At 45.4% G+C, this 23,540-nt stretch overlaps 1 protein-coding gene across 1 annotated transcript in view; it reads right to left on the reverse strand.

Annotated features, from left to right (window-relative positions):
• SLC6A19 (solute carrier family 6 member 19) overlaps positions 1–23,540 on the reverse strand; it is a 793,248-nt gene that overhangs the window by 90,279 nt on the left and 679,429 nt on the right. The window contains exon 11 of the mRNA XM_085606111.1: positions 9,698–9,860. Within this exon, the coding sequence (XP_085462237.1) occupies positions 9,698–9,860 (163 nt within the window). The remainder of the gene's footprint in view (positions 1–9,697; positions 9,861–23,540) is intronic.

Raw genomic sequence — 23,540 nt, forward strand, 5'->3', positions numbered from 1 at the left:
CGAGCAGAGTCACTGCCCATTTCCAGTCCAGGAGTTGCATTCTCACCATCTGAGGCATACCTCGCTGTTAAAGCGGCAACTTTTTTCTTCTGATTCGGGGGTCTAAAACGAGGCAGGTCCTCTTGTTTGGCTTTAACATCAAACTGTCGAGGTTGATCCCGTCCCTGTTGAGTGGTTGGACCTTTGCCACGATCCTGGCGCTCTCCTCCACCGACTTGAGATTCCGATGTGTCCTTTAAAGAATGAGGAGAGCGCTGATCAGGGACCTAAAATCTATCAGGAGTCTTAATTTTCACACGGTCGCGCAAGTCATAAGTACGCTCAGAAGACTCAGGTGTCAGTGAACCAGCACGCAAACCTTGATTCTGCTGTTGCTGCCCGTTTCTTATTTTTCCAGTTCTTTGTAGGAAAGAACTGGCGCCCGTCTTTATCAGTCTGGGCTTTTTGTTGAGATTGAGATTGCGTCTGAGTTTGCGTAAAAGCCTTAACTCTCAGACTATTGCAGCCTATGGTTTTATAAGCCTTAGCAATGATCTTTGGTATTTCGTGTGGCTTGTCTGCGTCTGCTACAGCCTCCAAGCGGTTAGCCACTTGTAAGCTGACAGCATCACCATTAACATTAGCAAGGATCATATCAGCCACCACATCGAATACCCCCACCAGTCTCATCCCTAATTCCAGAACCGCTTTGGCTCCGTGTTCATCTTGAACACGTTCTTTTCACAGAAAGGAGTACGGTCATGGAGGGAGTGCGGAAACACTTCGAATATACTGCTGCAAACACCATGCCCCAGGTGTTACAATCAGCTAATTCGGGAATTAAGTCTTTAGGCAAACTTATAGTTAAGATCCTGTGTTTCTCTACACGAGTGGTATTCGGAAAAACAGCCTCGATTTGTCAAAATTTCTCAGCAAGTCAATAAGGAAACTCATCCTTATTCTCTGGATGCGTGCCCATCACTGAATTAACCATAAGAGAACTGATGATTACACCACCAGGTCCAGCAGGTTGTGCAGTAACGCCAGGTGGTCCCACCTGAAAGTTGCGCGACATGAACTGTATAACAGCTCTATGCGTACGTATCAAGGAAGTATGTTATACGAGGAGTTCTGCAACCGTTGCAGTTGTAAATAACATGGGTGTGGGGTATACCCAGCCAAAACGGGCCATGTGGCCCCCTCTATCGATAAAGGACCTAAACGGACTGGCGTTATTGGGTGACGAAGGGTGCCATTAAACCAAATCTGGTGTTGCCAAGCTGTGAGCGGAACCTCAAGAGTTCTATATGGCCTATATACCCGCGGAATCGGCGTTGCAGTATATTCGTAAAACAAAATGTCTGTTCCATCGACTGCCAGAAAGGTGACGCAAGAATAAAATAACTCAAAGCGGAAGGCTGGATCCGCTTCTACAACAAAGATAAGCTCAACACCTGCATCAGGTACTCCATATTGATTTAAATAAGCCTTGCGTGGTGTGCGGGTAGGAGCTGTTATGGCAACCGCCATGATGAATAAGAAAAAATAACAACCTATGCGTGGCAGCGCAACAAAGGGTTAAAAGAAAAAAAGAAAGACCTTTTAAATTTCAAGCTTGCAAAACCTATAATATATCACAATATAGGAGGCTACACCATCACAGCTGACTCCGGAAACAGAAGTGAGGGTTTTGTGGACAAGCACAAGCACTACTCAAGAGTCTTGCAGATAAGAACCAGACCAAACGCTGGTGGCGCAATGTTGCAGGGATTCTACACCTACACAGAACTATGCACAGGAAAACGGGACCTCAGTGTATAGGGATGTACCAACCTACCACCTTAGTGCCAAAAATCCCCAAACCAACTAGCTATAGTGTCTCATTCGTTCCCCTACAAAAATCACAAGCTACAAACGATCAGACAACCCAGAACACAACACTTCCGACTCTCTCAGGTATCACTGTAGCAAGACATACTCTTTCGCTCGCTCACTCATAGTTCAACATTTTTATTTGAACTATCATGCTCTACAATACAGTATACGAGCCACTACCATCAGCAAAATGCATAAACTTGAAACAATTAGCTTTGTAACAATTCCATAAAGTACAAAGTCATTATATAAAGACAGTGGAAAAGGGACTATAAGGCGTAACCACCCTCCCCGTGACTGGAAGAAGTTTATTATATAAAGGAAGATCTCTGGGCTGTCAGCAGACCCCATTCCTTAAAGCCTGGATGTAAGGTTTACATTATAGGAACAGCATAGCTCTTCTCCATTGAAAGCGCTCTCTCCGAGTGTGTGTTAAAACAACATGCATCCCCATAATATCAAAACACGAGTCTCCAGCATTGCAGCTGTGTTTAGCATGTTATGTCTAGGTGCTAGGGACTGACCAGAACAGAATAACAAGGGGCATTGTTTATCAACCCTGCACATAGTGTTCAGACTAAACTCCAGGAACTCAGCAGAGAACGTGAAAAGCAGACAGTTCTCATGTGAAAGGCATAAACAGAGTCTTGGAAAAATAAAGTCATGTAGTAACGTGTGCAAAAGCAGCATCATGGCAGCAAAGCTCATGCTAACTTAGCAATGTCGACAATGACCCTAATGGCCATATAACACCCCAATATTATGCAATCTATTCTGGTTAAGTGGGGATTTAATTCATCGTCCCTCAAATAGATATCGTCCACATAGGACAGAGTGTCAGTGCCAATGTCATGAAGAATCAACACAATACCTGCCACAATACCTGCCGCAAAAACTCCTGGGCTATTCTTACAGCCCATAGGTATTCATCCATTTGTCCAATGTGTTTTTTTTTTTCACAGGCTACAATGTTTATGAGTGCCCTACTGTGCATGTTTTGCATTGCAAATGTTCGTGTAGGGCTATTTAAATGTCTATAGTCTAAGACAATGCCATAAGAATGATCCGGTTTTAGAACAGGAAAAAGAGAATTATTCATTTGAGAGACACAGGGTTCAGTTACTCCCTGGTACTCCAACTGGGAAAGAATTTCTTAGTGTCCCGTTTAATATGATATTGTGGCTGTATCTGTGGAGTGGACAATGTAGGAATAATATGATAAGGATGAGGAAAGATAGAGGGTAGTGCCTTCTTAGTAGATCAGCGTCAATAAATAATAGACATCAGGAGAATGCTCGGATAAATATCGCTTATTTGGATTTATTTGTGTTTTAGATAAAGTGCAAAAGAGAAAAGCCGAAAGCCGACACATGTTTCGCCCTAGTGGCACATTGGCCGTGGGCTTTTTCAAGGCGGTGCTTCGGTATCATCAAAATCTTCCTTTGAGGTCAAATGATTCGTCTCTGCGGTCTCGGAGAAACCGGGTCACGGTTTACGTAGTCAGATATAGCCTGACTTTGGTTTGGCTGACTTTCAAACCAAAGTCAGGCAATATCTGACTACGTAAACCGTGACCCGGTTTCTCCGAGACCGCAGAGACAAATCATTTGACCTCAAAGGAAGATTTTGATGATAACGAAGCACCGCCTTGAAAAAGCCCACGGCCAATGGGCCACTAGGGCGAAACACGTGTCGGCTTTCGGCTTTTCTCTTTTGCACTTTATCTAAAACACAAATAAAACCAAATAAGCGATATTTATCCGAGCATTCTCCTGACGTCTATTATTTATTGACGCTGATCTACTAAGAAGGCACTACCCCATATCTTTCCTCAACCTCAACTTCACAATGGCTCTTGGGTGTAGCCATTCACGAGGATTGTGCCACATTTGAATTGGGCACTGACAAATGTAGCGCCGAAAGTCCAGAACTTTCCACCCAAACAGCAACTCATAATATGATAAGAATACTTATCCCAACCCACATGATTAAGGCAAAGGGCAGGAGCCAATGCAAGGGGCCATTCGTAAGCATATGCTTGTTTACTTCATCATGGACAAGGTGAGAAAAGGAAGTAACAATTACATCCTCACCCTAAGGGGATGCAAGTACAAATCATGGGGGCCTCCGCCAAGAGGATTTCATTAAAAGTAGCTAATTTGTCCCAGAATATTGATTTACTGGTGTGTTTAACATCACCTTCAATTTGAATATAAAAGTGATATAACCTGTCTGGAGGGGCCACCTGTGTATCCGCGGTTTCAACTGTAACAAAGGCAGGGCCGGACTGTCTACCGGGCGTTTTGGCATGCTGCCGAGCTGGGGGGTGATTTCGTTGATGGGGACCTGCGTGTGCTGAACGAAATTCGTTTTGCTTTGTTTATTTCGAAGCACACGCAGGTCTCCATCAACGAAATTAGCCCCCACCGCACTGACATCAGCCCCCAGCTCGGCAGCATGTCAAAACGCCCGGTAGGAAGTCCGGCCCTGAACAAAGGTATCAGTTGCTTTCGATACCAGAAACTCCTGGAGATTCCAGAGTACTATCGTGACCTCTGCCACACAGTTGAGGAGAGTCACCTCCCAGCGTCTGTTCAGGAGGAGGGTTCTCCCTGTCTGTGGCATATTTAGCAGGCAATGCTGCTACTTTCTTTTTCAGAAATGGGGATATATATTGAGAAGTTTTGTCCTCCTTGTTTATCTTCACGTCAGATGAGAGTTGTGGCTCCCTCTTTAGTTTCACAAACTCTTCTTGTCTGTGTTCAGATCACCCTCTTCTGTCATACTGCTGGTCAGATGATTCCTAAAAGGAACGATGAGACCATGTATCAGGAACCTGATACCTGTCTGGAGTCTTGATTTTAGTGCGATCACAAAAACTGTACCATTCCTCAGAGGACTCTGAGGGTGGAAAACCTCCTCAAGGTTTACCCTTCTGTTTTTGTTTAAATTAATTCCATGTTTTTTTAGCAAATTCATGGGCTGGACTGGTATCCTTGTCAGTGCTAGGCGTGCCAAGTGGTGGTACTGAAGGTCTGGTTCCCAAATGATTGCATCCTAGCAATGTATATACAGTAGTGATAATTATAGGCAACTCATGTTCGTAGTCAGCAACCGCCACCACAGTAAGTCGTTGGTGTATAGCCAAAGATGCAGCTTCACCTTCAAATTAGAAAGAATCATTTCGGAGACTACGGAAAAAGTACCCATTAATTTCATCCCAAAACCTAGGGCAGGACCTGTATCTGTTTGAGGACATTTGGGTGAACGGCCATTGAGGGAGTGCCATGACAGAGAGTATAGACTGTGGCTAAAATAGTCCTCCAGGTGTTGCAGTTTGCAAGAGTGGGAACCAGTCCAGTGGGTAAGCACATAGTTAAAATTCAGTTCTTGTCTTATGGTCCCATAAGAGGAAACACAGCTTAAAGTTGATCTATTGTTTGGGCAATCGAAAAAGGAATTTCCTCACAATTAGTAGGATGTTTGCCCTTAACTGAATGAGCAATTACAGGACTAATTACAGGTGCTGCAGGCAACTGGGCTTGCACTTGCAGGCCAAGTCTAGCTGGATGAGCTAATAATGTACGTAAAATAAATTGAGTTGAACATCTGTATTAGACAAGAACATTGTACAAACCGCGGGTTTGAACGAGATTTAGATTGCCTAAATCTGGATATGGTGTATATCCAGCTAATACCGGCCAAGAAGCCCCCTCATTACTGAGAAGACCCATTCAAATTGACCTAGGCACATGGGGAAAGGTGCCATTAAACCAAGTTTGGTGTTCCCAGACCGTAAGAGGAATTTCAACAAGTGCATAAGGTCTATATGCAGCAGGTGCCTGTGAGACAGTGTATTCATGAAAAGTGTTAGCTGGAAATGTGGCCCAAAAATAAAAAACAAAGCGGTAGGTAGCGCCCGCTTCTACTACAAAGATTGCAGGAGCTCCCACATTAGGGTCTCCATGCTGTGTTAAATGTGCACAGACAGCCGGTCGGCAGTTGGCTGCAATAGCAGTAGGTCTCCATGTGGTCGTCTCTCAGTTGTATTCAACTCACACTTTTGGCATCGTAGTTAAATTTCCCTGATTTAGATGTGTATGGTAGAGCATAAAGATAGTCTGGCAATTCCCAATATTGCCACACTATTGCCTTGCTTTTTAAAATTCATATCATGCTCAATTGTAGCGGCCCAGGTTATAACAGCCCAGGTTAAGTAATCACTGGACACAGTATGTTCGATTATTCACTCTACCAGCCTTCCGTCTCACTTCTTTCTTCCAGTATGATGTGTGAGTCGAATACAACTGAGAGACAACCACATAGATTCTTTTGGTTAGTGGACTACGGGAGAAAAATACAGTTCCCCTCCACCTATTATTGCCATTTAGGCAAGAGACAACTTTCTTCTGGGTCTCTGAATTTCATCTGGTAAGATTGAAATATTTTCTGGCCTGAAGAAGGCGAAGAAACTTTGTGCCGAAACGCCGCGTCGCCATAATGTTTTATTCTTTGGGACAACTTTAATTTGTATTTGATTGTTTGATATGGAACAACAAAATGAATATAGATGTAATTCATGTAATCAAGAAAAAACGTTTTTTCTTATAAACGCACTGGAGTTACATGAATTTGTATTTTACAAATGGATATTTGAAATGGTTTTTTGAAATAAGCTATTTTGGTTTTTATATGTATGTATTATTGTTTTAAATAGATAACTTGTGTATGAGAACATGATTGTTGATTGTTTTCTGTAGTGATTGTATTTTTTAGCCATTACTGAAACATATTCTAGCAGCGTGGATAATAACCTGTGGGTAGTTTTCTCTGTCCCTCCTTTGTCGATATAATACCTGAAGCTTTTATTTGTGTTAATATCAACATCTATATCACATGGTCCAAGTTCGAGGTAGGTTTTTATAACCACTTATATTTTCATCTTGTTTAAAAAGAGATCTCATAGAAACGGAAATGCTCTCTTTTTTGTGTTACACAGACCTGTCCCTTTTCTAAGGTATAAGGGTACCTCCCTCATTTTGTTAGACTCTTGCACAGTGCCTGATAAATCGGCAGACACTGCACTTTGTGAAAACTGCAGGGCATCATTTGTAATTTGCTACGTGGTCTGGACTACCACATCTGTAACAAACAACTTTAGATTCACTATTACAATATATTTTGGTCTCATTCTTATATTATTTACCACCTACATAACAAATTTCATTTAATCTCCTATCATGACTTCCCTTGTTCATTTATTTTACCTGTGTTAATCTTGATCATGTCTTGTTGTTTGGGAACACCTATTACCCACAAGCATTCTTGAATCGGTTTACTGTTAGCATTTATCATTAGCTGATCCCTTATCATTTTGTCAGTAGTGGTACAAAAGTTGCAGGGACTGGGAAACCTTCTCAGTTCAGTAAGAAATTATTCAAATGTTTTACTCTCTCACTACTTCCTAGTGTAGAAATGATAGAATTTCAAGGTTGGAAACAGTTCGCCAACGTTTTCATTGCCTGCTTGTGGTCATTATACTCAGGTTGCCTTTCAGAAGCCTTGACATTAGGTAGAGATATGAAAGTTTCATGTCCATCTGACCCAAAATAAAACAAAACAATACACCTTCTATCCACTGGCATCTTTCTTGAATCAATTGCCACAATTTATAGCAGGATTTTTTCCAGAAAAACTGTGGCTGCCCTTTACTTTGTGAAAACTTTTGGGGTGGCTTGAAATGCATGTATCACCCACACATTGAGTGAATAGTTAAATATAAAAGATAGTTGCCTGATCTGAGGTTGATAAATCAAAGGGTTCTTCTACAATCTGTAACAAGTTTTAGGGTATGTGAAGAAATAATAAAATGTGTTAAACTAGTCCATTGTCTGTTTTTACAGGTGAAGGACAAGATGTGCATAAGTCTCAAATCAGTGCGCAGCTCGCTAATGAACACAAAGATTCAGATGGGACTGGGAGACACTGGGCAACAGTCACAATAATTTCCAAAATTATGTTACAATCCTGGTTATACAACTTGAAATATTCAGTATGCTTGGAAATATGCAAGTGAATATGGGAGACACATGCAATAGTCAAAGTAAATTTCCTCAATATGTGACTGAATATAAATTGTCACCGCATAAATGCCTTTCTAAGTCATTACAAAATGACTGCTCTGGTAATCGAATGCATGCACATAATAGGAGTAAAGGGGAATCAAAATGGAGCTAACTGTGTAAAAGCGAGGCTTGGAATGCTGCTATCCTCCTGTGGAGTTCCTCACAGCAATCTCCCACTTACTTTGAACCCTCTCACCCTGGTACATAAGATGTGGAGGACTTGAACAGGATGGACAGGCACACTCCTAGCCCTTCTCAAGGTGCTTCAGAAGGAGGCAGAGGGCTGTGCTGTCCGCTCCAGTGCAGCATATCACACAGCTCTGGAGCACCTGCAATCCACTGAGTGCTACCGCATGTTCTACAACCTGATCATCCTTACTAATATCAATCTGTCGTCGCAAAGAATATTGTAAATAATAAAGGTAGAAAGAGACACAGGTTCTCTGATCAGGAAGAGTTGCATTCACCTTGAATGCAGACATTCATAACCCACCGCCGTTCAACCTACCTAGATAGAATGTCCACCTTAAAGGTCTAAGGTGAACCATTATGAGGAAAGAAGGTAGCAGGACCAGGGAAAAGGCAAAACAGATAATGTAGAGATACACCTGCCCGGGTGCCAACGTGGTTGTGCAACAAAAAAAAAACACAGCAGTAAGAGCCATCACAACAAGGAGGCGGTTGTCAGCCAGAAAAGGATGAGGGGAGTGCCAAATAGGAAGCAATTGGTGCAAAACACTAAAAATAAGGATTGGCCCTCTTAATGTAGGGCCTTCAAGGGAGACATTTTAAAAAAGGGGGATCCCTGGAGATGGGAACCACAGAAGTGGCTGGCAACTTCGAATGCCTGATGGAAAGTAAAAGAAGGCTAAGCATTGTCATGAGCTGTAATCTAGCTCATGGTGATGGGTGCCCAGACCTGTTAGAATGCAGGGCCAATGGGGGAGCCTGGGTCGCAACAGCAGGCCTTGGGGTGCTAAACAGCAGGGCCAGCTAAAAACGGACACTTGATGGGGTTACCCCAAAGCTAACTTGTTACTCGCAGCCAAACCCCCATTGGTAGCCAGCTGCCAAGTACTAACAATGGCTAGTGAGTTAAGCCTACTATCTTGAGCTGGGGCTACCTCAAAGACAGACTCAGAGAGTCTTCACATGTGACTGATCATTTGAAGAGGATTATTGCAAAGTTTTGATATTTTACTTATGATAAATAAATAATGAACTTGTTTAGGTGGGCTTCACGGAAAGGAAAGGCAGGGAGGGACATTCCTTTTTTTAGGGTGATTGGAACTCTTTCCTACGGAACAATGGACCTCTAGAATAAATGCTGGTGGTGTGCACTGTACATAATCCTTGGCAGAATCTATCCTGCACATTGCTCAAAGTTTTTTCTTTATCTATCCCAGCAAAGATTTGAACCAACTGTTGAATTTGAAAATTCTGTCAGTAACACCTAGGAGAGATCTAGATTGACTTTCGGAAGCATTGCTTCTGACACAACTTTTAAAGGTTTCCTAAGGACAGATGTCAAGTGATCCCAAGTAGGGATTTTCACAGGGACTTTGCTTTACAAGAAGAGATATACCTAAACAGAAACAGACATTCAAGTAAATTACATATACCATAAGACTAAGGTGTGAGCCTGAGACATATATAAGATATTTAAGAATTACAAATGATCAAGTTGATAAATATACTATGTTAATGAATGTACTTACGTATTCAGGATCCCAAATTATGTAGAGCAGTTTCTCGTTCACTTTCACCACAAAATAAAATAGAAATATGACTAACATAACGAGGGGACTGATGACCCTCCATGTGGCCTGCCAGAATATATTAGGTTTGTGGCCAATCATGAATTTGATGTCATCATTAAACCTAAAAATAGAAAAAGAAATGTTAAGATTCTGCCATACGGTGGTTGATTATGTTTTAGGAAAAACATGTTTCTCCAGTATTGAATCTTTCATAGATTCACATGCTTGAATTTTCCCTGTCGTCATGGTGGGAGTCCCACAGTACTTAAATAAGCAGTACTAAGATGGGTACATAAGAAAACATTGTAAAATCAATTGAATTTTGTGAGAAGTTGGCCTGGTATATTCTGGTCACTAATTAAAGTGGCCACCTTGCACCAGTACAATTCGACTCTTATGGTAGTAGGTTTAAGACAACCTTTTAAAGAAAGCTATCCTAGTGGTAGCTGTGGAGAGCAGGCTTCAGGCTAAGTCTTTAGAAGAATGTAAAGCAGCTTGTTTTACCTTATAATCTCTTGAATCACTAAATGCAAGGACACCACACAGGTATATATCTAAAATATATATGTATTTATTACTAGACACACTCTACTAATCTCTTTATGGGATTAGAAGTCAAGGATATATGCACAAATCAACATTTCACAACACGTTAAGCACAAATATGGCCTAGGGGCGTACCAGACCATATATTAAAAAAGAGACTTCTGAATATCGACTTGCGAGGGGACAAGGCCTAGGGCCTTCAGAAGCGCTGGGGCCTCACTAATCCACCCAAGGCAGGTAAGTAATGGACCCACGGGAGACGCATGCAGTGTGAGAACACAGCCGCGGATCCCAATTGACTTCAATGGAGCAAGTTGCGGTTGTAATTTTTAAGTTTTGGGATAATTCGGGAGAGTCTACAAGCAAGTCACTTACAGGGTAAGTAGTTCTAGAGCCAACACACACAGGAGCACCATAGTGCTGGAGTTACCTCACCCAGGGAAGCCGAGTGCATAGGTGTCTTTTGGTGTCGGGTCGCGGCATCATTTTCAATGGGAGCCAAAGAAGACTTGCTGCTTGTGAAGACGGGAGAAGTGTCCAGTGGAATCCAAGGCTGGATTCAGAAGAAAGAAGACCTGAAATCAGAAGGGACAGTGTTCAAAGTCACTTGGCAGTGACCCGGGGCAAGGAAGCTGGATGCCCACAGCCGTCGGGTGATTTCAGGTGATCACGGGTGTCTTGACTCTTCAGCCACGAGGTCCAGGAGGCGTCGACGACTACCAGGAGCTGGATTCGGCGTGTCCCACAAAGTCTGCAGCTTACTGCGGTGTCGGCGACCAGATTTGAGCCAACAAGCCTTGGCAACAGCAAGTCTCGTGGAAAGTGTAAAAAGTCAGCGGCGCAGACCAGCAAAGTCTGAGGGACTCACCCAGCTACGGTAAGTCAGGGCAGGCCTGGAGCAACCAGGGGAGCCCTTTGGTTCTGTAGAAACGTCTTCTGGGGACCCACAAGCCAGCCGGCAAGGGATCACAAAGACGCCTCGGGAGGATTCACTCACCAGGAGCCCACGGTCACTCGGGATGAGGTAGGCCTCTGATCTTCGGAGGAAATCCTGCTGGAGGCTTGGACCACACATGGTCCAATGCACAAGCTAGTAGAACGTCGTGAAGGGGTTGCACTCGAAAATAGTGCCCGGTACCCAGGTATTGCGGTTCCTCGTCACTCGTGGGGTCCACTTGCCTCAGCGTCGCTGGGGACTCACGATGGCCTTAGAGAAGTCAGGAAATCCACTTCCGGGGCTGCAGAGACTTCGGACTCCGGCTGGAGCGGGAAAGTTTGCGACCGTTGATTCAAAGTTTTGGTGCCTGCCAAGCAGGGGAGTCGCTCCTTGACTCCAAGGGAGATTCTTCAGTCTTCCAGAGGTAGTGGAACGTCGAAGGTCCAGGATTCTTCTTCAGAGCGTCATCCAGGTATATCTAGTTTTCAATGGCAAGGGTTCCCTAACTTATACTAGAAGGAAGGGAGGGACTAGCTCTATGACCCCACCTATGAGAGGGTCAGGGGAGTGGGTGGCTACACCCACTTCCCTTTGTCCAGTTTCGCGCCAGAGCAGGGGCTGGTAGCCCCTGAACCGGTTTGAGCTGGCATATGCACAGAGGAGCCTAGTGCTCCCCCAGTGCAGGACTTCAAAGCACTCTAGGAGTGCACCCACCCAGCCCCACACCTCCCTGTGACAGGATGCCTATTGTTGGGCCTCCTCCACTGCGAGTTTCGGTCAGCAGCAGGAGGGCAGCCCAGTGTCTGTGACTGGTGGCATCCATTTTGTGATGCCAGGGCTCTTCAGGATTCTACCGTGTTTCCACAGTGGGTACATGTCTATCCCTCTAGAAGGGTGGGATCATACTCCCACACCCGTTTCTGGTGTGGGGGTATGATTTCAAAGCATTTGACACCAAACACAACATGTTTTGATGCAGCCATCCCAAAGTTAGCATTTACCGCTAGGTTATAATGTACTTAAGAGTATATGGTTTAACCGCATCAACAAACAGCTACAGAGAATGGACTGAGAGCTGCAGAGGGGCCCTGCTCAGGCAGAGGCACCCCCTAACATGGAAACCAAGCACCCTGCCCTCAGGATTGATAGGGCCTGCCTTAGGGGTGACTGATAGGTTTATATGTGTGTGTAAGGAGAGGTATAGTGTACCTATATCTCAGTGAGGAGTGCTAACACTACCTCACCCAGGCTGCAGTAGCAGGCCTGTGGTGTCAGATTTAGTCTGCTTCCCAGGGGTGGCATAATACATGCTTTAGCCCCTGGTAGGCCTGTGAAGTACCTATGCCCTTGGTACCTAAGGTACCATATACTAGGGGCTCATAAGGTACCACAGTATCCAATCACTAGTGCATCTAATATGCACTCCAAGTTGTTTAGAGAGAACAGAGAGGCTGGGGCCCTGATTCGCAGGGTCCCAGCCAGACTATAGCCAGAAACCAGTGTAAATATCAGAAAAAAAGTGGGGCAACATAAGTGCAGATCCTACTCTCCTACACATTTGATAACCAATTCTCAGTCTTATAGAAGACCCAAACTTCAGCCAATGAGTTATAAGCCCTGAAACCACGAGCCCCTGCAGAGCCACCAAACCTCAGATTTCCAACCACACGTCGTGTGAAAAGGAGTCTTCCTGAGCTCTGCTCAGTTGTTGCTACTGGTGAACTTTTGACTCTGCGTTGTTCCTCTTTAGGAATATTCTTGAAGGAATTCAGCATAGGGTATTGCGTATTTGCTTTATTTCAAAATGTCAGAAGGACCTAAAAAGAGACTGTGAAGACCTTGCAAATCTTGTGGAAAGGCAAGGCTGTTTTCAGAAGATCCTCACAAGGATTGTTTATATTGCTAACATCCCAATCATATACAGAGGGATTGTAAATATTGCAGTACATTTTCTGCCAAGACTCTGAAGGTCAGAGAGTCCAGATTATTATTATGTCTGCAGCAGAAAAAATCCAGATTTGAATCTGGCTCAGATAATGAGGATAGCTCAAGTCACTCTACTCCTGAGTGAAAGCGAAGAAATGAGGCCTCTACCTCATCTCAAACCGAGTCCAAAAAAGTTAAAGGCTGGAAAAACATCTGAAAAAGCCAGTTCTGAAGAGCCATATTCAAGCTCTGGTCAAAAGAGACCATTGAATACATATATATTTATTTATTCGGTCAAATATATGATCTTTTACATCATAAAAGAAACCCTTCATAAGCATAAAAACAGTTAAAATTTGACATTACAAAGCATCATAAAAAAATTATGTTTTAAAACAAGCCATCATAGCATCTAGAAATGTCAACATTTTGAATTGGGTCCACCTCTTGCAGTGTAGATTGGACTAGACTTCTTTTCCCATGATCCTGAGTAAATCACTAGTAAATTTCATAGATCTATTCCCTGAGGTCAGTTTGATGTACATATTCATATCAAATTTTCAGAAACATTTTTGATCATTTTTGACCTCTTCCACTAGGCAAAGAGCAGAAATCTCGAAATTGCAAATACGAGCCACCTTGTGGTATCTTACCTAAAAATACGTAGAGCTTCACTGTGGCATGTAAAAGATAATATACGGCAGGCAAGAATTAGCCAGGTTTTCCCAAGGTCAACATAAGAGGGGCAAAAGAAAAGAAAATGATCAAGGGTCTCGGGAGAAGTGTGACAGGTGGGGCACAGTGGTGTTACAGACACATTTTCCCAGGTACTTCTTCTTGAATTTAAAGGGAGAGTTCCGTATCTAAATTGGATGTACAAGGCTGTTGCCTGGGGGGGTTCGATGTCATCCAAGAACATTTCGAAACCAAACCATCCTTTAATGTTTAAAAAACTAGAGGTTAAAGTGCCATGTGCATTACCTTCTAGACTTTGTGAGTCCATATACTCCCAAAACCTTTTTTTAAGAAGGGGAACCATTAATTTTGTTATAGACCCTGGCTCCTCCCAGATACACCCCGTCCCTAGTTTTAAAAACCAATCCTTGATCATGTTGAACCACTTAATGTGACCTGTTTGTTTATGCAAGGCAATTAGCTCTTCCAGGGCCACCTTTACCGGGACCTGTGTATTACTAGTCCATATCCTTATCCAAAACAGGAGAGCCCTAAGAATAGCAAAGTGGTTAATAGGTTTAAGACCAAGATCAAGTCTAAGTGGCAAGAGGGGAGTATTCACAGGTAGGTTCAGGGTCGCCCTAATGAATTTATATTCAGCAAGGGCTAGGTCCTTCAAATTTTCCAGCCAACATAACTCTGCCCCGTATAGGGCTGCTCCTAGACCTTTGGCCCTATGAAGTTCCGGAATGGGCAAGAGAGGCCGATATGGAGACGCCCTGGCCCTCCGGACTATTGCACAATCGGCATGCTGGAGGGTCAGAGTGCTCTTTTCAATTTGTGGTGTCCAGACCAGCCTGTCGCTAATGCGTACTCCCAGATAATCAAATACCTTAAACTGCTCCAAGGTTTGCGTGCCCAGCATTAATTTACCCTTGTGTGATTTATAGGGGTTGAATGTCATATATTTAGTCTTGGAGCAGTTTATTTCTAAACCCCTAGCCTTACAGGCTTTGTCAAATTTGTTCAAAAGATTCTGGATCCCCTTATGTGTTCTGGCAATGAGTAACGTGTCATCTGCAAAGAGAAAACAGAGTACTACACTGCCTGCCAATTTTGGGGGGTCGCCACCACAATTATACAGCTCTCCTATCAGCCCGTCTATATAGAGGGTAAATAATGTTGGGGCAAGAACACAGCCTTGGTGTAAGCCTTTACGAACCGGAATATCTTTTGAAAGACTACCATCAGAGTTCCACCTGACCTCTGTGTATGTGTCGTGGTGTAGACGGATCAAGATGTTAAGTAAATATGATGGGAGTCCTAGTTCTTGCAAAGCTAGCCAAAGTTGGGTACGATCTATAGAATCGAAGGCTGTTTTTAGGTCCACAAGCACAACATACAGGTGGCCTCCTCTGATGGTTACTTCCTTCCAAATCACCAGAAGAAATCTAAAAACTTGGTCTGTGGTGCTTGTAGAGGCCCTAAATCCTGCCTGTAGATTTAACAAAACATTATTTTCCTCGATCCAATTTTGGATTCTGGCTAGAATAATTTTACAAAAGATTTTTTGTGAGACATCTATAAGGCTGATAGGCCTCTAGTTTTCGGGAGACCCTTTGTCTCCCTTTTTGTAAATAGGGATAATCTCTGCGCACCTCCAGGTCGCCGGAATTCCGCCACCGCACAAAATGGCATTGTCGACCACTTGGAGGAGAGGTCCTCATATGATAGGCTCAGCCTTATACATATCTCCTAGGAACTTATCTAGGCCCGGGGCTTTCCCGTTCTGTAATGATTTTATAGCTAAGGTTGTTTCCTCTAAGGTGATAGAAGTCTCCTCAGTTATTGAGGAGTCTAGGGATCTAATTTATGGGCCTGGGTCATAGGCACCCCATTGACCTGCATATAACTGCTCAAAATACTCCTCCCACACATGGGGCTGTATATGGAAGTCAGTTTCAGTTTTCAAATTGGGTGACCCTTTTGACAGAAGATGCCAGAACAATTGGCTATTCTTCTGCCTCGATGCATCTATAAGTGAGCCCCAATTTTCTGTCTCCCAATCTCTTTTTGCCTTAGCTTGTGCTAGTTTATACAGTTTCCTGATGTTTTTAAAGTCTATAGGAGATTTTGACTTCACCACCAGTATTAGGTCGTCCTCTGCTTTTTTGCAGGCCTTATTAAACCATGGAGCAGTTCTCCGTGTAAGTAAATCTTCATTACATTGTTTGTTAAAAAATTAACTTATTGTAGTGGTCAGTTGCAGGAATATGGCCATGGTGTCATCTATACTAGTAGCGATATTACTCAGATCGCTGAGATTCTGCTCAACCTCAGAGTATATTTTAAGGAGAGCGGTTGGATCAGCCAGCATCATTGGCCATTTAACTCTTTTGCTGTTATTACTAGTGATTACTGGGGCACTCTTGACCCAGGGCTGTCCATATAATAGCACTGAGCAAGACAACGTGAGTTCCAGGGCATTATGGTCGCTATCTTCCTGGATTAATACAACCACATCTTTAACATTAGACCAGAGTTCAAGATCGACGAGAATGTAATCGATCCTGGTCTTAGTTCCCCCTCTCTTAAACGCATGGCATGCTTCTCTGTCAGAACCTGTCCAACCATTGCAGGCACGGACCCCATAAGTAATAGTGAATGATAGGACCTGTTGACCCACCAGAGTGCATTTCTTGATGGGTGGTATCTGGAGCTTGGCAATCCCTCTAGCTTTATCTCCATCTGAAATTAGCTCCTGTATTTAATCAACAGGTTCAAAGGTTATGTTGAAGTCGCCTGCGACTATAAGTTGGTGATTCCCCTTTGCTATATCAAGATAGTTGGTTAGCGTTGTTATTGTGCCAGATAGCTTATGGGGACTACTAAAACGATTGTAGATGTTAAATAAAAGGACTTGGATATTTACTTTCAAAGAGGACAGTTCCAACCCAAGTATTTCCTCAGAGCCAAGGTGTAAAACCTTAATTTTGCAGGTTAGCATGTTCTTAACCCATATTAGAAGACCACCAGCTGGACGGCCGACTGTTGACTGCTTAGCTTCAATGCTGTAAGTAGTGAACCCCATCCTATGAACCCGCCCTACCACCCAGGTTTCCTGTAGTAGGCATAGGTGGAAATGATCCACTAACTTGCACCAGTCAGGGTCAATTAATTTAGACTTTATGCTTGCAACATTACAGAATAAGATTTTTAGGTCCCGGAGTTCTAATAGAGGTTCCTGGGTGCGTCCTGTGTTGTTGGTAATTGTGACACTTCTTAATCTCTAAGTCGCTTGGGGCAATATCATTATCAACAAAGATCTCAGGGAATTCTTCCGAGTGCGTGGCAGGTGGTACCTCGGGAGTAATTATTTGGATGGCAGATACTATGGGTAGTTAGGCTTGGGCATCTAGATCGATCAATGGTTGATATCTATTTCTTAGTTTCAGGGGAACCTCCTGACGCATAGGTGGCTTAGTAGCGAGAGTATTCCCCCCTCTGCATTCAAGGTGCCTATAAAAGAACCCAAGCGGTAGAATGTCGATCCCTGGGCCTATCCTTTGATTTGTTAAGTGTGGCCCCCAACCAAGCAGCTGGCTTGCTAGGATTGGAGATCTGCAGTTTATGACAATACAGTCTCCAAGGACTTACATAACGGGTCAACCCAGCTTACCAGCCTTAGGAACAGAATATCGTGATAATTGGTATTTGAAACATTTTTATTCTGTAATAGCCAGTGACAGACTTTATTCTTCAGCTGATTCTGTGATTCTTTTTGATTTTCCTGCAGCGAGGGGACATTAGTAAGAATTGCTACGTAGGGCAACACTCAGGAGGAAGATGAAGAGTCGCCTTATCATCTCGATTTATCAGACCATTTAGGCTCTGCGTTATGGGGGGTGTTTGTCTGTTGCACCCTGCCATGTTCCCAATAGAGGTTGCATGTGAGGAACTAGGCCTGGTTATACTAGTGGGCGAGCTTGCATTCCCCGGGTGTCTAGTACACAGGGGCCCTGAGAGCCTTAGTGATGCTACATTAACCACATTTCTAGGTGGACCATTATTCACACTACAGGTTAATGGATCAACATCTATTGCTGTGGACCCCTCACCAGAATTTGTTACCACTCCCCCCCCCCCGGTGGGCTGCCTCCCCGTCCAGGACTTTCCTTTTTAGCCCCTGATGATGTATCAGCAACCAAAGTATAGATTGATTCCAAAGTTGACTCCAATTTGTCAAGTCTAGCTACGATAGGTAAAAAGTTTTTGGCAATAGTATCTTCTAAGGAAGTTGTTAGAGCCACAATGGTTTGCGGGGATAGTTCTTCACGGTGGGGAGGCACAATTGAGTTAGAGCCACTTGTAGGGGGTGATCTTTGTAATGTTTCAGCGGGGGCTTCTGGGGTTAGGTCCTGGATCTTTTTCCTGGATCTTGTCCGTGTGCACCATGGAGGCTCCAGGTGTTTCACCTTTTTTTTCCCTTTTACAGTGGTTTCGCACACTGGTGAAACTGAGGGTGGTGAACAATGGTGCTGGGCGGGGGGTGAGACAAGTAAACTTCTGGTGAATGCTCGATTATTTTGACCAGTGCAGTCTCTGCATCAGCCACAACAGTTGGGTCAGTAAAAGAACCAGCCAAGCACCCTCCCACCGACAACCGACGTTCTGCAACCCGGATCTCCTTGTCAATAGCCTTTGCAGCCCGGAGACAATCAATTGTAGAGTTTGTCAGGGCTTTTGGTGTAGCCACCTTCCCCCCCAAAGATTTCAAGTTTGCCACCATTCCATTGGAATTGAATTACGTGACAAAGGTGTGGTTACTTGAGTAGGAGGAGCAGGAAAGAGTTTGTTCTTTACGCCCCGTGTTGGATGGCCAGTAGTAGCGGCGTGCGGGTATCCCAGACCAGGAATCAAGAGAATCAAGAGACCAGGCACCTGCCGCTGACGGGAACAGACGGGCCCGCCCTTGGACCAGGCACGCCCGAGCGCCTCACGCGCTGCGGGAGCCCACGGTCAGTAATAAAGCGTCTCCTGGTGCTGCTCTGTGACACTGGCGGGCGGGCGCCGCACTGGTGCAAGGCAGGCTGGTGAATGTGGTCCCTCCCTGGACCAAGGAACATGCAATCTGCAAGGTGCCGGTGAAAAACGGGTATTGTATTTGTCAGTAACATGCCTCAGTTTAAAGTAAACCGAAACTCGCCCAAAAACTGGAGGAGGCGTGGATCAGTGTCTCTCTCCGCTGAGCGTGTGGCAGAGAGCCATTGAATACTTCCACTTCTCTGTCTCCCACTTCTCACAAATCTTCCTTGGCGAAAAAAAACTCTGATAACAGACCCGTCGATGAAGGCAGGAAAATCAAAATCACCGTCAACGGCTACTTTTAGTACTGTGCCGCCATGAGCGCTCCGACCAGGACATGAGGAGTGATGATGATTACCTCATCAACGACCTCGTCGACGACCAGACAACAGTGTTCAAATCCCCAATGTCAATACAGGGATCAACGATGACAAGTACCATAAACAGCATCTCTCCGTTGGCGATGTCATCAATGGAACAGTAAAAAGACACTTTACAACTGGAAAATACATGGATGCTGTGAGAAGTTGGCCTGGTATATGCTGACCACTAATTAAAGTGGGCACCTTGCACCAGTCCAAACAACCCTTATCGATGACTAGGTTAAAGACAAACTTTATTGAAAGCTATCCCTAGTGGTAGCTATGGAGAGCAGCCTTCAGGCTAAGTCTCGAAGGAATGTAAAACAGCTTGGTTTACCAGATTATAATCTCCTTAATGACCAAATGAAAGGAGAACCACACAAGGAATATATAAAATATATGTATTTATTACTAAACACTATCTACTAACCTCTTTATGAGATTAGAGAACAAAGTACACAATATTAAATCACTAGAATGACAGTAAATAGCACAGTACACAGTGGGCTCCAGGGGGAAACCAAACCAAATACTAAGTAAGTGGTATAACAACCACAACTTGACTAGATACAGTGCCTAGAGCATGTAGAATCGGTGGGACCCCAAGGAACCACCCAAGGTAGCGACACAGGGGACCCACGGAGGACAGGTGCAGTTGAGAACACACGCGCGAGCTCCTTACAACTCTATGGAAAAGTCGCGATTGGAATTTTAAAGATTAAGGACACTTCGGAGAGGAGTTTCAGCAAACCCAGTTAAACAAAGAAGGTTCTAAGGCCAGCACCCTTGAGAGTACCGAGATGCTGGTCTTACCTATCCCAGAGGAGCCGGGTGCACAGGGGTCAAGTGATGTCGGAAACCTTCGTCGTTTTCTATGGCGTGATGCAAAACAGTGCTGCTGCTGGGAAGATGAAAAGTGTCCGGTGGAATCCAAGCCTGGATCCGAGGTGCGAAGAACCTGAAAGCAGAGGGGACAGAGTCTGGGTCACTTCACAGTGACCAGGGGCACGATAGACGGATGCCCACCGATGTCAACAGGGGCGTAACAAACGCCCCCGCAGCCCCCGCGGTGCGGGGGGGCCTCCAGTCTTCGGTAGGTGAAGGGGGCCCCCTCAGCTCTTCGGTAAAGAGCTGTGTGTGAAAGGCTTGCTCTAGAATGCAGGTGCAGGCTGCAGCCTGCTCAGAGCTCCTCGCGCTGACCCAGGGCAGGACTGAAGAGAAACAAAGTAACAAGTTACATTGTTTCTCTTCAGTCAGAGCCCGGCCGGAAAAAGGATGGGGCCCTGCACTCTTCAGAAACACCGGGGCTTTCGGGGAGAGGGGTTAGACAAAGTAAGGAGCAGGACAGATCACATTCTGCAGCGTTGCGGTAAGTCTAGCAGTTTTAATTGTGAGGTTTCATTGTGAGCTCCTTCAAAAAACATGCTATGTTGTGGGTTGATAACAAATGCCTGATATCTTGACACGGAGGCCCGCTATGAGCGGAACTTGCTGCCCCCCCTCCAGCGTCTGAGGGAGGACGTGGTGCGCTGGCGGCGTCTGCCGCTCTCGCCGCTCGGCCGAGCGGCCTTATTTAAAATGATGTCCCTGCCGCGCTTCCTCTACGCCCTCCAGAATACCATGGACCTGGTCCCGGCACGCTACTTTCGCGAGGTGGAGGGCCTCCAGCGGCGCCTGTTCTGGGACGGGAGGCCGCGTATTGCTCTGGCTAAATTGACGCTCCCGTGGTACGATGGAGGGGTCGCCCTCCCGGACATCAAACGGTATTACTGGGCCTCCCAACTAGCTGCAATTAATCATGGCCTTTACGGGCCCGCCTTGAACCCGGCATTTGAGATGGATAGGACGCTTCTGCCCGGTGGCGATTATAATCGAGCGCTCTACTCTGGCGCGCCCGACTCCCGTTTGACGGGACCGACGCGTGTCATGGTGCGTGTCTGGCGCGCGGCTAATGCAGCTATGGGGTGGAAGGACCGTTTGACCCGAGCGTCTCCGCTGTATGCATCTGAGAGGTTGGGCTCCCTGTGGACGTCGAAGGGCTTCGAGAAGTGGGACACGATCGGAATCAGCACGGTGGGAGATCTCTGGACGAGGGGGGGATTCAAAACTTTTGAGACGCTGCAGGCGGAGTTTCAGCTGCAGGGCAGTGAGTACTTTCGGTACCTACAGGTCCGCCATGCGCTGGGCTCCGTCTTCCCGGATGTTGCATCCATTCCGGAGTCTTCCCCCCTGGAGGACAGAGTGCTAGATGGCCATGTCCCGGACAGCACGATCTCCCTCATATACAAAAAATTGATTAACGATAGATCGTGTCTGCTGACTAGTCTCCGCGAGGCTTGGGTTGCCGACGGGCTGGAGCTGGACGACGAGGATTGGATCTCCGCGGTGGCCTCTCCGAAAGAGGTGGCCATCCCGGCTCGCCTTCGTTTCGTCCAGCTCAAGATCCTTCACCGGGTCTACGTGACGGGGCCAAGGCTCTTACGTATGGGTTTTGCCGGTGATGGAATGTGTAAGCGTGGCTGTGGTGCGTTGGCGACTTTCATGCATATACTGTGGGAGTGCCCGAAGGTGGAGCGATTCTGGCGTGGTGTGCATGAGGTTCTACGAATGGTTACGCGTGTCGCGCTGCTGCCTGAAGCGAGGAGATGCTTGCTGAATGTCTGGGAACCAAATGACTACTCGGTCCCGCAGGCGCGGTGGGTGACTCTGGGATACATGATAGCCAAGCGTGATATTGCCCAATTGTGGGGATCCCAGAGGCCCCCTGCGGTGTCGGCCTGGAAAGAGCATATGGATTGGTGTATGTTTCGTGAAAAGGTGGTGTATGTGGCGAGGGGTAAGCCTGGGGCGTGGATGAAACTCTGGGGCCCCTGGAACGCCTACCGCGGGGGTATTTGTGAGCCGCCGCTGCTACCGGCGGCCTCGCCGGCTCCGTCTCCCTAGATGGCGCCCCTCCCTTGGCCGCGGGCGCGCGGTCCCCCAGTCCCTGATCTACTCCCGTCCCCCTCTTCAGAATTTTGCTGCTGGTTTGGATCCCCCACTTATGGAGCACGTGTTGTCACTTTGGATCGAGGGTTGCCTTGCGGTTGTGGTTTGTTTACGTTGTTTTGCTTTAAGAAAATGGAACCGTACTGTGGGCATGGAGCTGTGAGGCCTGCACCATTGATCACTCCTGTCTTCCTACTGTGCACCGCTGAGAAAGTTTTTTGCTGTATGTATGTAATATGCTTTTGATGCTCTAGCGGCCGGCCGTGTGGTTGTAGGCCCATACCTGTAACTTCTATAAACTGCAATAAACGGTTTCAAAAAAAAAGAAAAAAAACAAAAAAAAAAACAAATGCCTGATATGTTTTAAAATGCAGCATTTACATTTCTACAGATAGGTTATCTGGGACTTTAATTAGTCCCAGCTGTAAATATCCTCCTGTCGCTGACCCTTTTCTTTGTCTCACACCACTAACAAGTGCAGGATATGTTACCTCCTGCCAGGCCCGGTTCTAGAGGGTGGGGTGGGCCGGGTGGGCCATGCCAAACATGAGCCTGGCCCACCCAAACATGAGCCATGGCCCTCCCAGTGAATCTGCCACCGATGTACAACTACAATAAAAACTGTGCAGATAACTGGTGATTTACGATCCTACTGCAGAGAAACCATTTGTCTGTTGGTAGTTTTTAAGTGCTGATAAACTGAATTTTATGGGAATAGCTCAGTGGGTTACTACCTCTGTCACAGATATCCTTGTGTTACTTGCAGTTCAGAAGTTACTATCCTAACATAGGACAGTGACCTATGAACTGTCTTTAAAGAGCTGCATACAAACTTCACTTTTTTGTATTGTGATATACTTAGAACTTCTCCATTCCTTCATTATTCTAATGTTGCCAAAAAGAGTTTGTTTGGGCAGTTATACATTTTTATCAGTAAAGCTGACCCCCAACCACTGGAGTACTCTTTAAATCCTGAGTTTGTGCTTCTCCAGTCCAAACCCCCGTAAAATATATTGCCCACCAGTATGGATGACGTGATTTCTACACCTTGTAATCCTCATTGGCTTATGTGACATTCCCCATAGACTGATTTATTGTCTCTGTATAATGCGTGCTGTTATGTAAGTACTGTGACACCCTACACTCATATGAGTAGCGCTGTACAACAAATGGAATGGATATGAGAGAGGGGCAACGGAGAGATGCGGGGCACAAGTGGAGGGTGGCAGTGAGGGAATCCGAGGAAGAGGTCATGGGGTGGGGAGCTACGGAGAAATGAGGG

Source organism: Triturus cristatus, chromosome 5_1 (genome assembly GCF_964204655.1).
Source record: "Triturus cristatus chromosome 5_1, aTriCri1.1, whole genome shotgun sequence".
Classification (NCBI taxonomy): Eukaryota; Metazoa; Chordata; class Amphibia; order Caudata; family Salamandridae; genus Triturus; species Triturus cristatus.